This window comes from Enoplosus armatus, chromosome 5, assembly GCF_043641665.1.
Source record: "Enoplosus armatus isolate fEnoArm2 chromosome 5, fEnoArm2.hap1, whole genome shotgun sequence".
NCBI classification, from domain to species: domain Eukaryota; kingdom Metazoa; phylum Chordata; class Actinopteri; order Centrarchiformes; family Enoplosidae; genus Enoplosus; species Enoplosus armatus.
The window spans coordinates 10,207,052-10,222,403 of record NC_092184.1 but is presented as its reverse complement, the minus strand read 5'-3'; the positions used below and the strand labels follow the sequence as shown (position 1 = coordinate 10,222,403).

The 15,352-nt window shown below is 41.6% G+C and overlaps 1 protein-coding gene across 1 annotated transcript in view; it reads right to left on the bottom strand.

Moving 5' to 3' along the window:
- Nucleotides 1-2,971: 2,971 nt before the first annotated feature.
- The window catches only part of traf4a (tnf receptor-associated factor 4a), a 36,652-nt gene continuing 24,271 nt past the window's right edge, over nucleotides 2,972-15,352 (bottom strand). Inside the window, exons 2-7 of the mRNA XM_070905656.1 lie at nucleotides 14,338-14,389; nucleotides 10,357-10,461; nucleotides 9,988-10,149; nucleotides 8,892-9,053; nucleotides 7,514-7,669; nucleotides 2,972-6,403 (exon numbers count right to left, since the gene is read on the bottom strand). Coding sequence (XP_070761757.1) covers nucleotides 5,771-6,403; nucleotides 7,514-7,669; nucleotides 8,892-9,053; nucleotides 9,988-10,149; nucleotides 10,357-10,461; nucleotides 14,338-14,389 — 1,270 coding nt within the window. The 3' untranslated portion in view covers nucleotides 2,972-5,770. The remainder of the gene's footprint in view (nucleotides 6,404-7,513; nucleotides 7,670-8,891; nucleotides 9,054-9,987; nucleotides 10,150-10,356; nucleotides 10,462-14,337; nucleotides 14,390-15,352) is intronic.

Genomic DNA, 15,352 nt, shown 5'->3' with positions numbered 1-15,352 from the left:
AGCGGTCGCAGTTTGTTGCAGATAAGTGGAATTATATCAATGACTCACAGTTAATGCCTTTTGGTTTGGAGGGGTGAAGCTGCCTGTGAGTAATAGAAGATTAGATTTTGGATAATCCAAGACAGAACGTGCAAGAAGGTCGGATTACTTGACGAGGTGATTCTGATTCTCAACACCTTTCAGGTAGAATTTGTTGAACTTTTCGGCCTACATTCACAGTGTAACTAGAACACATGTGATATCATCTGGCTTTCCCTCCTTTCCCCATCACCTGACTGCCCCACCTATCCCCACACCTGTTCCCACTTCCCTCATCTGCTCTGCAGTTGCCTGGGTAAACAAGGTACCAGTTTTGATATTATATTGTATCGAAATTAATTATTGTCTCATATTCAAAACATCCATCCTGTGTAAGTATTTCATATACACTGGGTAATTTATAAAGACATTTATTTCTAGGTCCCTCTTAAAAAGTGTTAGTCTCTAATTCTGTACTTCTCCCCTTCTACCTACAGTATGGGTAGGTACTTCATTAAAGTAGTATTTCATTAGTACCCTAAATGTACACAGCATTTACACTGTAATTTGAAGGCTTTTTTTCACCCAGAATTCACTCTAATGAAACACCAATGAGCTTGACAAAAGAGTCTTAACTCAAGGTTCCCTTACTAGCTTTTTCCAGAGCTTTCTAACAGATCTCACAGTCTGCCTGAGTTTTTGTCAAACTAATGTTTGCAAGGTCATGAATGAGCTGTCATGCTCAACCAGAGAGCTTCTTGTCAGATTATTTGTCCAACTTGTGAGTGACCTCCTGGGAGGTTTTTTCTCTCTAGGACACCGACTCACCAACTCACTCACTCTGTGAAGCCGAATTGTTGAACTTCAGTACGAGGGACGACAGCATGGCACCGCTTCATAAACCACAGCTCCTCTTTGATGTGTTGTTTTTTTATGGGCGAGGAAAGCCTCATGGGTTGGGCCTCTCTCCGCCTTCACCACCACCCCCTCCTCCCCCTCCCCCTCCTCCTTTAACCCAGCTGGCATCTGACTTTCAGCATACGTTGACCAAAGGTTGGGTGAGCTCACCAAGCAGGAACGACACTGATGTGTGCACAGTGAGTGTGAGAACGTGACTGTACCTGCAAATCATTTACAGAGTGAGCGGAGGGTCATTTGAAACACAGCCAAGCCAAAGGACATCGCTGTATACCGAGCTGCACGTGACTCCGCGCTCTGCATGGGAAACATGGAGCTTGCTAACATGTAATTAGCTGTTACTATTTTCACTCTGCATCGCCCTGAAGCAGCACAGGGCTGTTGGTTGTACGCCCAGCGCCAGGAAAGTTTGAGGCTGTCAGTATGGCTTTTGAGTCTCTTCAACTTCAGCTATTAATGTCCTGTACTGGTCTGAGGAGAGCCAGAGGGGACTGTCCTGACCAGAGGACCCCTCCCTGAAATTAATGAATGATCCCTCTCACTGTGGGGAAACTTAAACAGCTATCTCGAATAAAAAATTAAGGCATTTTCATTTAAAGGATATTGGCAATATCCTCCAAAAAGGAAGACATTGTACAGAAGCAAAGAAAAGTCATGCTGTATTCCTAAAACAGATGTTGTTTTCATTTTAAAAGGGGGGAAAAAGTAGTGTGAGATTACATTTTAGGAAGACTTTGGCCAGCTATTGTACAGTAAGTGGAAAACAGGACTGTCCTCCTGAGGGATCTCTCAGTGACTTTGACGTTAAAAGCTAATTTTCCTCTTCCCTAAATCCTGCTGCACTGAACATCATCCAAACTACAAGCTAATGCAAACTCCTGGCATCACTTCAAAGCAGGGCTGGTGTCTGCCTCACTTCCTCTGCCCCCCTTTCCTCTGCTGCTTCGAGCAGCATCGGAGCAAAGACTAAAAGTCAGGACAGAAACTGCTTTCACCTCTAACCTAGATCACTGAGTAGGTGAGGAAATGGAAATAAAACAAATTGGCTCCTGTGAATTGTCCAGAATAGAAGGCTGGAGTACACTCATGGCTTGCACTAATATAAGTTTTTTACTTTTAATAATCACTAACGGCACAAACTTTGCACATCTGGCAGGAGAGCGGAGTGGATTATTAAGGTGGACAGTGAAGCTAATAAACAAAATCCTAGTTTTGAATATTAAGTAGTGGAGGAGGCAGGACAGGAGGCAAGTTTTTCTCAGTGGAGACAAGTAACAACTTGGCTTGACAGTATCATTAAGAATTAATATTGACAATATATTTCATCAATAATTCAATGGTGTTTGAAGTTCACGCTCATGCTTGAAATGCATTAAGTACTTAGTGGTCAGTGGAGCTAATTCAGGAAAACGGTATGAAGCTTCTTCAGACCAAATATATTAAACAACAACTTATACGGAAGAAGTAAATATCTATATTGGTAAATTATTCAGCAAATATTTCTTTCCACCTATTTTCCATTAGGTCTTTGTAACAGAGGCTTGACATGGGGGCCAAAACCAAATTATGTTCAGTCTAATCGTGTCAGGAAGGGTCCTGTTTGTATTGCTTGAAGTCTTGGGTTTATGTGTCAATATTTCTAATAACCAAGTGGATCTGCTATCAGCTCTGATGTGTTTTTTAGGTGAAACAGCGTGATCCAGGAGCATGAAATTTGTAGCGCAAGAAAATGTTCAATTGCTGTTAATAGTTGCTTTTTAAAGGGAATGTGCAGTGTTTTTAAACCTGGGCCCTATTTTTTTTTACAAATTTTGGTGTCAAAGTTTTTGCCAGTGACAGTCTGACTGAATACTTTAACTCGTATGGATGCTGGCGGTTGCTGCTGGCGTCCTGGTTGGTGTTTTTTTTCCAAGTCAGATTTACAAATATTTGACAATATGAATTTTACCTAGATTTAAAAAAGTGATCAACAGTGTGATGAGTTTTTAGTTTTTTCAGAGTCTACACTGTACAAAATACCAATAGGTAAAACAACTATAATATATGGTATTTTATTTCAATTAAGAAATTGACAAGCACTCATCAATCAACATATTAAAACATTTTTGCCATCTGTGCAAACTCACATGACGGCTCCTTTAAAATAAATACTTTTAAGAGGAAATAATACAGACAGAATATGTGAGGCTCAAACCACAAGTACAAACAAATTATCCAAATGTCCAAGAGACAAAAGGGTCTGAAAATTCCCAAAGTCAACCCCGACTCTCCAACGAAAAAGTGTTTGTATAAAACAGCTAAGTATTTTTAAAAATACAGAATCTTACAAAAAAGTTTTCATCTTTTCACTTCTTTAAATCACTGTAAAATATCAGCTGGTATTATGACAAGAAATCATGATTTTTTCCACGTATAATAATAAAAAGACAGAATGTGCTTCTGCATTTTTACATTAGTATTCACATACATCATGAGTGTACTGTATCATTAAAGTCCTCCACTCCTCAGATGGTGCTGCGATGGAGATGGGTGTATATCGCACAGGGCTGCGTCCCTCCAAACGCTCCTTGTCGCCACTTTGTGTGCCAAGCTGAAGATAGACACCAGTGACCATGGTAACAACAAAGGTGTAGTCAGTCCCGAGACACCCACATATTTGCAGAGACCAAGTCATTAACCATCTTTTTTTCAGACGGTACACCATCCATGCCCAGGCTATGTAAAACAATACACTTCACAGCCAAGTGTTCATTGTCTTTATAGGTTATATTACCAACAGCGTTCACATTTTCTGTATATAAAACAAAACAAAAACGTAAAAAAAGTGTTTCTTTTTGACAATGTGTCAACTTTCAAACGGTCCAAAAAAAGAGACAAATTAGCCATCAACGGGAGAGGATTTCAAGAATACAGGTTACAGTACAAAAATGTGGTCCAGGTGGTAGCACATGAAGCATGCATGTGTTTATGTTGCCCTGCTCACCCTTAAAACCCTCATGCGAAGACATACTGTATAAAAAGGCCACATGGCTTTTCCTTCACTATTAAATGCGCGTGTACTCCGACAACTGGCCTCTTTGTCTGCTCTGCTCATCCGAAGACCGACGAAAGGTGCTTTTTCCCCTTATTGATGGACTCCACAATAGACACGAAGCCTCATAGGGTCACTATGAAGTGTGTGTTTGGTTCATCTGCATGCTCCTGAAGCTTTTTACGACTGGGTTCAACTACTGACAAATGCAAGTCACAGACAGATCTGTAACTTCAATGATGTCTGGTAAAAAACTTGCCAACTTTAAAATAAAACAGCCTTGGCCTGGTTGAGCTTGACAGTTGCATTTCTTTTCTTGTATAGTGCGGTTTTAAAAGCCCAAAAGTTGTAGGATTTTCTCAGCATCAAGAGTGGCATGTTTAATTTTAGTTAACGGAATAGTCTGACATTTTGGGAAATACGCTTATTTGCTTTTTTGCAGAGCATTAGATGAGAAGACTGATACTGCTCTCATTTATCTTTCCATTCAATATAAGGCTACAGCCAGTAGCCAGTCTGCCTTAGCATAAAAAGCCTCTGTCGAACGAAGGTGCTGGTAGGTGGAGAGTAGCTGTTTTCAGTCTTTATGCTAAGCTAATTTAATCACCTACTGGCTGTAGCTTCATGTTTACTATACTGACATGAGAGTGGTATCAATCTTCTCATCTAACTGTTGGTAAGAAAGCAAATAAGTGTGTTTCCCAAAATATTGAACAATTATTTTAAATATGGAGCCAGTTAGCTTAGCTTAGCATAAAGACAAAATGCAGACACAGCGAGGCTGGCAAAGGTAACAAAATGACCTCCTGGCACCTCTAAAGCTCCCTAATTTAGTTTTAAAGTTATAACTTGTTTAATCCCTAGAAAAAAAGAAGGGTAAAATGACGGAGGTTTATGGAGGACTGTTTCTTGGGAGTGGTTGCCAGGCAACCAGTGAGACTCCAGGAAGTTACTGCTCCCAGCCAAGAAATAATTTAATAAACAATTTTTACACATCAGTTTTTGTATGGATTAAAACAAATGTCTTTTCTAGTCTTTGTGCTAAGCTAAGCTAACCAGCTGCTGGCTGTAGCCTTATATTTGAACGGACAGACATGAGAGTGACATTGATCTTCTCTTTCAACTCATTGAAAATCACCAACACTGAAGCTGCAAGTTTCTCACTTGAAAACATCGATTTGGTGTTTGTGTGTACACAAACCTCATGAGTAGTCTCTTACCAAGGGCTCTGTGTTTGTTAAGGGATCAGAGGGAGTATACTGTATGAGTGTGTAAACAAAAGGCAGTTGGGCTTGAGCTTGAGTCTGCTGAGCTTCCTCTTCTTTAGATCACCCCAACGGGACGTCTATAACCAGCTTCTTACTTTCTCTCTACTCTAAGTGCAGAGGCTTAGTGAAGCCCTTCACCCCTATTTTGTATATCTTTTCCATAATCTTTAACATCTGTACTGCGGAAATAACAACAAAAATATAACTTAAGATAAACTCTCTAGGCACTGTTTGATTTCCAAGGCTTTTTGTTGTAGACTGTGATAAAAGGTCAGCAAACAGATAAAAAAATGAATACAAAGAAACACCAGAGAGTGATGGTTCTGCAGACCAAACACTTTCTCCTCTGTGATATATCAAGGTCCTCCGAGTCAGCTCACACAGCCAAACAGACTCGCTTCAAGCTCCGTGGTAGAGAGGCTGTAAGGGCAGAAAGTATCTAAAGGGTAAGTGTGTAGAAGTTTTCAAGGTTAAGTGTCAGTTCCAGTCTTTAACCTATCTTTCTCCTTCATAAAAAGAAAACAAAGGTCGGATCTTAAGCCATTATCTTCTGGGGAATCTCTATAGAAGCCTTGATGAAGATGCAGTTGTCTCGGATGTAGTTCCTCTTCTTGATCTCCTCGTGAGAGATGAACTTAGGGTAGCCGAAGCCCAGGGTGCTCTCGTCCAGCGAGTTGCGGCTGCTGCTGGGCTTCTGGAAGTTCTTCCAGTTGGGGTCGGGGTTGAAGGTCTCGGTGATGTGCTGGGGTTTGGAAAGCGACGGGTCGCTCTGGTCCATAATGGAGAAAGTCACCTTGTAGGAGAAGGGCCACTCCAGCAGGCTGTCGTACTCCCCGGGCAACACGCGTATGTAGACGGAGAGGTGGGAGCCCTCGCCGCTGCCGTTGCCATTAAGGAAGGCCGACACCTGCAGCTTGTAGCCGTAGCGGTGAGTGTAGAAGGGCGGGCTGAAGAACTCGTGGTTGCTTCGGAGTTTGGCCTCCTGGAGTTTGCGGGTGTAGTCGTTGAGCTTCCAGATGAGAACGCCGTCGTGGCTGACGGACAGCTCCTCCATCTCCCTCCGCAGCTCCAGGATCTCCTGCCGCTGACGCCCCACCAGGTTACACATCATAGTCAGGTGAGACTTGGTGGTGTCTTCCAGGTGACGGCCGATAGCCAGTTTGGGGCACTGCCGGAGAGACAGCAAAGAGATTAAATAAATAGAAGCTGCTGCACAGTGAGCAAGTGAGGAGATGAGTAGTACATACAGATTTTACACAGCTATATAAAGCAACACAAAGCTACTATATTGATGGCCCTTGTGGAAACAGAACATGTTTTAATAATGAGAAAATACAATTAAGGGGCCATATTGCATGATTTGTCTTTATATATAATAGAAGGAGGTCCAGATGAATGTAAAGTTGGCTTGAAGTGCCAAAAAGATATTGACAAAAATCTGAAAATCCCTCTTGGCCATTTTGCGTGCACTTTTGAGAGATCTGAATATCGACCTTTAAAGCATCTACACCTCAGTGTTTTTAGCCCATAGGTGATATGTTTACATTTGGGCACAATAGAAAGTCATGCTGCTTTATGTGCAGCAGTGTGTGTGTATAATGTGTGTTTTGATTTGACTGAATTGTGACTTTGAGAAGAAGTGGTATGACGATTATGCAAAAATGTCTGTTCATATCTGAATAATGTTGTATTTGTTTACATCTCTAACATACAGTTGACATCTGGATAGTACATCCATCATGGATCTACTTCTGTTTATGAGTCTGCCACATACGGGATGTGATAAAGATGTGGACACTTGGATTATTATATTTAATGATCACTCTGCTGTTATGGAGACATGTTTTTGCTTTCCATCAGGCCATCTGTAAATGTTACACATCAAGCTTCCCAGATGCTCTGTAATTCTTAACACAGCCAGAAGCTGACAACACAGTTTGATGCTCATCTGCCGCTCTTCCTCGAGCGTGTCCACATTTCCTCAAATTGACGTCAGTTTCAAAAATAGACAGAAATGCGCTGTCAGTATATAGACGCGCTGCTCTCATTAAAATAGACCCTACAGGCGGCGTACTGTATGTTCGAAAGGAGAAAGATCATCACTTTGGACACAGTGAGGAGCAAAGATATGAAGGAAATATAATGAAAACAAGCACGTAAACAGCAAAGACAAACAAGCATGGCAGTTGATGAGCATATATCAACAGCAGTGTTAACAGAAAGGTTCCTCCAGAGGCAGAAGTAATCTTTCAGGTTAAACGATGCAGGTCAGTCTTACCCGGTGTTTGCAGCCGGCATCTTTGAAGGGGCAAAGAACGAGCGCGCTGCCGCAGTTGTCCTTCACATGGTTAGCCAGATCCTCTCGGGCGATGTTGGGTGTGCCACACTGGTTTGGGCACTGGACAGGAAACCGAGGGCAGTGGTACTGGTGGTTCTGTAGAGGAGTCAGCGTTTAATATGTGCACTGCTGATCGACAGCGTGAGTGATAAGAACACACGCTGCACAGTGGGGGTCTCAAATTAATGATCGCAGAGGAGAAAATGTCCTTGAAGGTTCAATTAATACATGCGGTATTAAAAATGAGGCTGCAAAAATAGAAGACAACTGATCATTCAGCCTGAAGCCACAGAAAATATTGGGACCACGCTGCCAATAACACACACAAAGCAATTAATAATAAAACACTCACTAACTGATTGGTAGAAAAAACACTAGAACAATTCATTGATATATATGAAATAATATGATAATTGATTATTAGTAATTTTTTTTATTTTTCCTGCTTTTCTTGTTGCTTTTTCTTTTTTTCTTCTTTACTGTAAAGAAGTTTACTTCTTTACAGTAAACTGCATTTTAGACTGTTGGTCGGACAAAAGTGGCAATTTGAAAATGTCAATCAATTAATAATTTATTCTATAAAATCGAAAATCGAAAAAATATCCAAGGTCTGAGTCCAAGGTGATGTCTTCAAATGTCTCGTTTTGTTCGACCAACAGTCCAAAACCCAAGGATATTCACTTTACAATAACAATAAACAGAGAAAAGCAAAATCTTCATATTTGATAAAAGCTCAATTTTAGCTTGAAGAATGGCAGATCTGAAGATCGACTAATGGATTGTCATTAGTCCGCAGGGCTGCAGCCCGACAACGGACTAGATGGTGACAAAAGTGACAAGAATGGAACCTGCTTCAATAAAACAAATTAAAATGGTACATAGTGTTAATATACCACTATAAAGTCAGAAATACTATCAGGTGGAATATCGCCCTCTTAATGACTGGAAAAAAACCTCCCATCAGGAATGCATTATACAACACGGTGTCCAAGATATGGTTATTACATCTTGGTGGGGGAGGGGAGAGTGACACTGACTGCTCAGCCTCTGGCCAGATGTGTACAGAGGCAGGAGCTTACAAAGAAAAACAGCAGCTCACACTAACATCCAGCTGCCGCAGGACAGAGACACCATGGAAGAGAGCATCCTACAGCTACAGCTGCTCTACTGAGGCTGGAAACCTGACAGGTACAATGAGGCCGGCAGGAGTCACATCTTGAGAGAAAATATGTCTTTGTACTTGACCGTCTCCATCATCAAGTTATTTCAGTAATAAGAAAGAATTATTAGAAATGAGAGGTTCTGATGGTAAACTGACCTGAATTGTGTCAAAGACAAACTCCTTGCCGCAGTACTTGCAGGGCTGTGTGCGTTTGGGACACTCGGCCATGCCGTGTTGGGACAGCAGGCGACGCATCATCCTCGCCCCACACTTGTTCTCACAGTAGACGCTCTCCTGAGGACACACACCCTGGTGGTTCTGGGATAGAAAGAGTTATAATTTAGAGCCGTCAACACATGCTACAAATACCGTAGATACAGTTACTGTTAACACAAATGCAAAAAAACAAAACAAAACAAAACAAAAGTATTGAAAAACTACTACCAACTACTGAACTTTGGCCCTGAATGTTTGAACAGCTTTATAATCCATATGATAATAATAATATGTCATCATTTATTACTGGATTTATTTTTTGTAACTTAAGTCATCACATAAATGTAAAAACTACAATACTTCCCTCTGAAATGTGGTGGAGTAGAAGTATAAAGTAGCATAAAAGGGAAATACTCATGTAAAGCACAAAAATTTGTACTTAAGGACAGTACTTGAGTAAATGTACTTAGTTACATTCCACCCCTGAACTCAAGTTCAGAGCTGAAACAATTGGTTTGCTTTATTTTACTTACATTACTTTATATTTATAGAGCCTTACTCAGGTGTAATTTGGCGAAAGGTTTTGAATGATGTATGATTGTAAACATGACTGTGTAATTCCAGCGTGAGAGCCAAAAGGTGGATAAACTGTAACTGTGTGCAGAGGGGGACGACGAGGGCCAGAGTAAACGGGGGGGGGGGGGGGGGGGGGGGTCAGAAATGACTGCGGTGTCAGTGAGGAGATTCTGAGGTACTTCAGTCCGCTCACTGAGGAAAACACATTCAGTATGAAAGACCCAGTCAAAGCTACTTTCCGTCTGCCAACACACGTGTCATTTCAAAACAGACCAACACCCTCTGAAGGTGGCGACACACGTGCTGTAATCTCTCCTGCTGCTTTTCACAAAGACGTCTTTCAAATACACTTAGAAATTATGTGGCGTCACTCAGGGGTTGTTTACGTAAAGCTCCCGCTGTGTTGTAACAGGAAAAAAAAAAGAATAGAAATAAAAACAGGTTCGGAGCTGGTGTTTACCTCGTAGGCTTCACCGGTGAACTCGCTGCCACAGAACTCGCACTTGACCTTGCGCTTGGGGCAGTCGTGCTGCAGGTGGTCGGGCAAGTCGCGGCGCGTCAGCTTGACGGAGCAGCGGTTGGGGCAGGGTATCACATTGAAGGCGCAGGTGGAGAAGTGGCCCTGAGGGAGACAGAGAGGAAATGTGTCATCAGACTCTCTCTCACACACACACACACCCACATGTTGGGCGTTCAGCCAGGCCACTGCCACAAAACAACAAGAGGTGAGGGGAGGGAGGGCGGCAACAGGTATCAGGAGGATACACAAGGCAGAGTGTTTGATAAAAAAGATGTAGGGAGAGTGAGAGAGGACATCGAAGCTTCTAACCTGCAGCTGCTTCATCTGGCCGGTCCAGCGGCAGCCCTCCTCGCTGTGGATGCAGCGGATGGGCAGCGCCAGGATCTGCTGCTCCAGCTCCGGGTCTGGGTAGATCTGAAGAGGTCACAAGGCGTTAGAGCTGGAGCTGACCAGGTCATGCTGGAGGACTATCATATACCATCTTCATACAGCAGCAGTGTGTCTATCATGGGTCTGAATGTTGCTGTCCGATGAAAACCATGTATCTCCAACTTCTCCTACTCTGTAAACTAATGAACCATGTAAAAACCCATTGGATTAACTGAAATTTTTTTTTTTCTAAATTGACATTTTGGAGATACATTGGTGATTGGTAATTTATGGTCCATAGACTACTTTTATACACAAGTAGTTTCATATACTTCACTGCTAAACCACAGAACAACATATAGTAAGTCAAAATTACATAAGTACATAACAAAGTTTAAAGGATAAGTTTTCCAATATTCTCCATTTTTCTTATTTTCAACAAATTCCATGAAAAGACAAAAAACAACAACTGATTTTGCTTACAAGTATTGTCTGTGAGACCAAAGCCTCCATTGTTGTCCAAAAACTATTAAAAACTATGTCAGTGCCGTTGCACTGGGCGACATCTTCTTTCATTATGACGAACATGGCCATTGTAGTTTATTTTGAGTTAATCCCACATTTTGTCTTTTCGTGGGATTTGTTGACAATAACAAAAACAGAGATTATTAACAGTCATATATATCTCTCTTCTGCCCTCCCTCAAGCGTCACGTTTTTTGGGAAATGCTTTATTATTTTTGCTTAATGAAAGGAAATTAGTGTTTTCAAAGTTTAATAAAGTCATTTTTATTCTCTCTCTCTCTTCGGAGAGTTGATTAAAAGATGTTTGAATGTCAATATCGATATATTAAGTTTTCATCCCTAAAGGAGACGCCTGTTTATCAAAGGCAGGCAGTTTCCAATCCTCATTCAACCCTGGCCGGGAGGAGGGTCATGGACCTACGTCACCTGACAGGCATTATTTTACCACTGTGTCGATCTGAATCCAGAAATCAACGTATTTGCACACAGTTAATTACTTGTGTCATGTATAAGAAATACTGCCTTGTGTAGATTTATCTGTAGTTGGAAATGTGTTATGAAATACTTCCAAGCTCCCTCTAAAGCCAGAAGTTGTCAGTTTTAAACAGTTTAAAGAAGTCAGCTTTAGAGACACTGGTAGGTTAGCTGTTCCCCCCTGCTTCCAGTCTTTATGCTAAGCTACGATAAACACATCCTCCTTCACTGCAGCTCTATACTGAATGCACAGAGTTGAGATAAGTATTGATTTGTGTCTCTCGGAAAGAAAGCACAATGGTGAGCTATCCCTTTCAAGAACTTTTACAATGACTGTCACGTGTTGATTTCTACATCATATTATACGACACTGAATGGACAGACAAACTGTTGAGATTGTGTTATAAAACTGCAGCAGTGAGTCGAGCCAGCAGTGATAATGAGTGCGTTTATGGGTTTATGGGACCTTTGAGAGAGATGGAGAGCAGAGGAAAAGATTTATTTTTCCTCTGTCACTGAGCGATGGGGATGAGTCAGTTTTCTGCCCAAACACCCCCAAATCCTCCCCTACAGTTCGCTGTCCTGAGGATTTACAGCTCTGCTCTGCATCTCCATCCCCCCATGCTGTCACACGAGCAGAGCACTGGTCAAACAAGAAAAGCCACTTCCTCAAAATGTCACAACAGCCCTCTAAACAAATAACAGCTCAGTTACAGCCCGACAACGCTCACGTGCCTCTGCACCAAAAACATGGCTGTCAATCTCCTTCAAATTAAAAGTTAATTTGGAAAATAATCCACAACAAAACCCTTCAATTTATCTCACTCACTGTTTCTAGCTGCTGTGTTTGGAGACGCCCCTGCTGGACTAAATAAGCATTTTCAAGTATAATCTGAACCTAAAATATGCTAAATATGCTCTACAGAAACACAAATGTATCTAACATTAAAACACATGCTTGACTTTCTGCACTCCACTTATACAGTAGAAGCAGACGGGGTTTTGTTTTGCTGCCATAATCAAATTCTTTCAGGAGAGACAAAGAGGGAAAAATCCTCTAAAGCAAACTGAAACAATCTCTTATTGTTCCAGTCTTGGAATCTGCAGGGAGACGGCAATAATGACCTTTTAATAACTTAGTCCCAGGCAGATCGGGGGGGTTAAGCTCTTTGGAGCTCCAACGTGGGGGTTTATTCTGTCTGCTTCAGCCATTGTTAGTCCCACACTACTACTACAACAGCAGCAGCACAATCCTTTAATGACTGCTACACTCTTTGGAGAGAGGTTGTGTTTGTGCATGTTTGCGAAGGACAGTGTGCAGCGAGCAGTACAATAACCCTGACAGTAGACCACCAGGACGGGGTAATTTGCAGGCGACCGGGAGCCTGCGAGGGTAAATAACAACGTCTGACAGGTGTGCCATGAGCACATCCTTCCCGTGGGGAGTCCCTGCTATTACAGGCGCCTTCATCGCTCTCAGCACAGCATGCAGACCTGCACTGCTGCCCCGCTGATCCTGCTGCAGCTCTGGGTTAATGGCTCGACGGCTAATTCAGGCTAATGCCAACTAACTGCATGGAAGAATTACATGCCGCAGTCTACTTTCAATCGATGCCAAAAGCTGCTCAGAAACAGGGATGATCATTTACTGATTGTTGGTTAGTCCCTCATGCATAGTTCAGTATTACGTCCTTATCCTTGTGCTGCACTCTCTCACTTTACAACAGGGACATCACGTGGGGGAGAGACATCCTCCAACTCTGAATACAATTAGTCACTATCTGTTTCCCCCTCGGGCACAATCTGATTAACCGCCTTTAAAAAACAAAGAGAAAAAGAGTTCAGTTGAAATGTACAGTTTTCTTTGTCTGGACCGCAATGAAATTAAATGCAACATCTGACTCTGGGTTAAGGATTATTGCTTATATGTTGTCAGAGATTCACTTGACCAAATGTTATGTTTTTTATTGTAACATTTTAAAGTCACCATCCTAAAATAGTTTCCCTCTTTAAGTCAGTTTATTTGCATCTCATATCCGAACAATATCTAGATCTAATGTTACAGGATTACATTATGTCACTATCTGAGCTGCTTGTCTCTTCTCTGATTTGCATTTCTTCCTGGTTGGCCCAGAGCTCACAAGTTTATTTATTATCATTATTCTGTCATTTCTGCCAAATCTGTATCATCTTTTCAGTCCCTTTTATCACAAAGATTTTTTTTACATTTTCACAATGTTAATTAATTATTTGTTTTGGTTTTATTTTTTGTCCTCGCTTTATTTTGTGTTCTACTTTTAAATTGGTTTGGTATTCTAATTATTTTAGCATTTTTAGCCATGCTAGCAGCACAGAATCAGTGTGACAGTCGCTCCATCACTCCAGACTGAAATATCTATACAACTACTGGATGGATTGCCAAAGACATTCATTGTCCCCAGAGAATGAATCCTACTGACTTTGGTGATTTTTTGACTTTTCCTCTAGTGCCTCCATGAGGCTAACATTGGTCCCCCTCAATATAAATTGTAATGATCTTGGTGATTCTCTGACTTAAGCGCACATTTCAATCTCTACTATACTTTGGTTTATAATCAAATACCTGCAAAACTAATGCCATTCCCATCAGCCTCAGCTGTACTGTGTGTTTAGTGCTAATTAGCAAATGTTAGCATGCTAACGTGCCAAACTAAAATGGTGAACTTGGTAAACATTATACCTGCCAAACATCAGTATGCTAGCATTGTCCTTGTTAGCATGTCAACATTAGCATTCAGCTCAAAGCACCACTGTGCCCGAGTACAGGCTCATCAAGCTGTGAGCATAGCTGTCCAGTCTTAGTGTTGTTATTGTTTACTCTGTACTCAACCGGGTCAGGATGAGGAGCGAATGGACGTGTGCTGTGTGAGAGTGTTATTCGTACCTTGGCATAGTCCAACGGCAGCTGATCCTCAGGACACTTGAAGACGCCCTCACTGCAGCAAAACAGCAGAAGAGTTTTGTTATTATTGAAATCACAATGTAAGATGACTGCAGACAAAAGTTGTTTACAAGAATCTCAACAAGCCATTTTTAAATCACATTCAGCGTTCAGTGAGATTACTGTGACCGAGAACAACCAGAGCTAAAAGGCTCTTCTTTGTCAGTCTGTAAGAGCGGCGCTGCAGTGCCCTTAGTTTTATTCTGTCTCTTCAAACACTGTTAATATGAGAAGTTCTCTTACTCATCACACTGTATGACGTACAAACACACACTCTGCACAATAAAGTCAGATCTTTGAGACACTGGCTTTAATGACTTTGGCTCTTTCATCTTCTCCCCCTCAGATGATTCGTCTGCTCAGATTTTTATTACAACAGAGGACGAAACTACAAGTTGGAGCCTGATCGGTTTATTTATAATACATAAAGGGATGATTGATGATCCACTTCCCAGCTACTTTTATCGTTTCTCTCACAGCTTAGAGTGTTTAATTTTTGCCCTTGTTTCGCAGTCTAGATAACAATGTGATAGTTTCAACAGGCTTCTGTTTTTCTGAGAATAAAGCAGTGTAAACCTCTCCTTCCTGCTCGAGGCTCTTCCTCAGGAAAAAACTGCAATTTTCTGGTTTGCTTGTGCGAGAGTGAAGAGTTTTTGTTCTTTTCCTCCTCCAGCAGTTTAACCCAAAATAAGACTCAAACTCTCAGTTTTACTGCAGGCCCCCGCACAGTTTTTGTGGCGCCACAGAGGAGCCCTAACTGGTCTGTTTCAGGGCCAGATGAGCGAGTGCCATGGCTCATTAAGGCATCTCTACCCTGATGTCATCATGAAATATTCACACTTGTAAATAATGGAGGCAGCAGCCACTACGGGTGAGCTGCTAAACAGAATCTACGTTTGCAGCTGCACAGCAAACCCATCCAGACACATAAAGGTTACTTAAAAAAAACAGAAAAGGC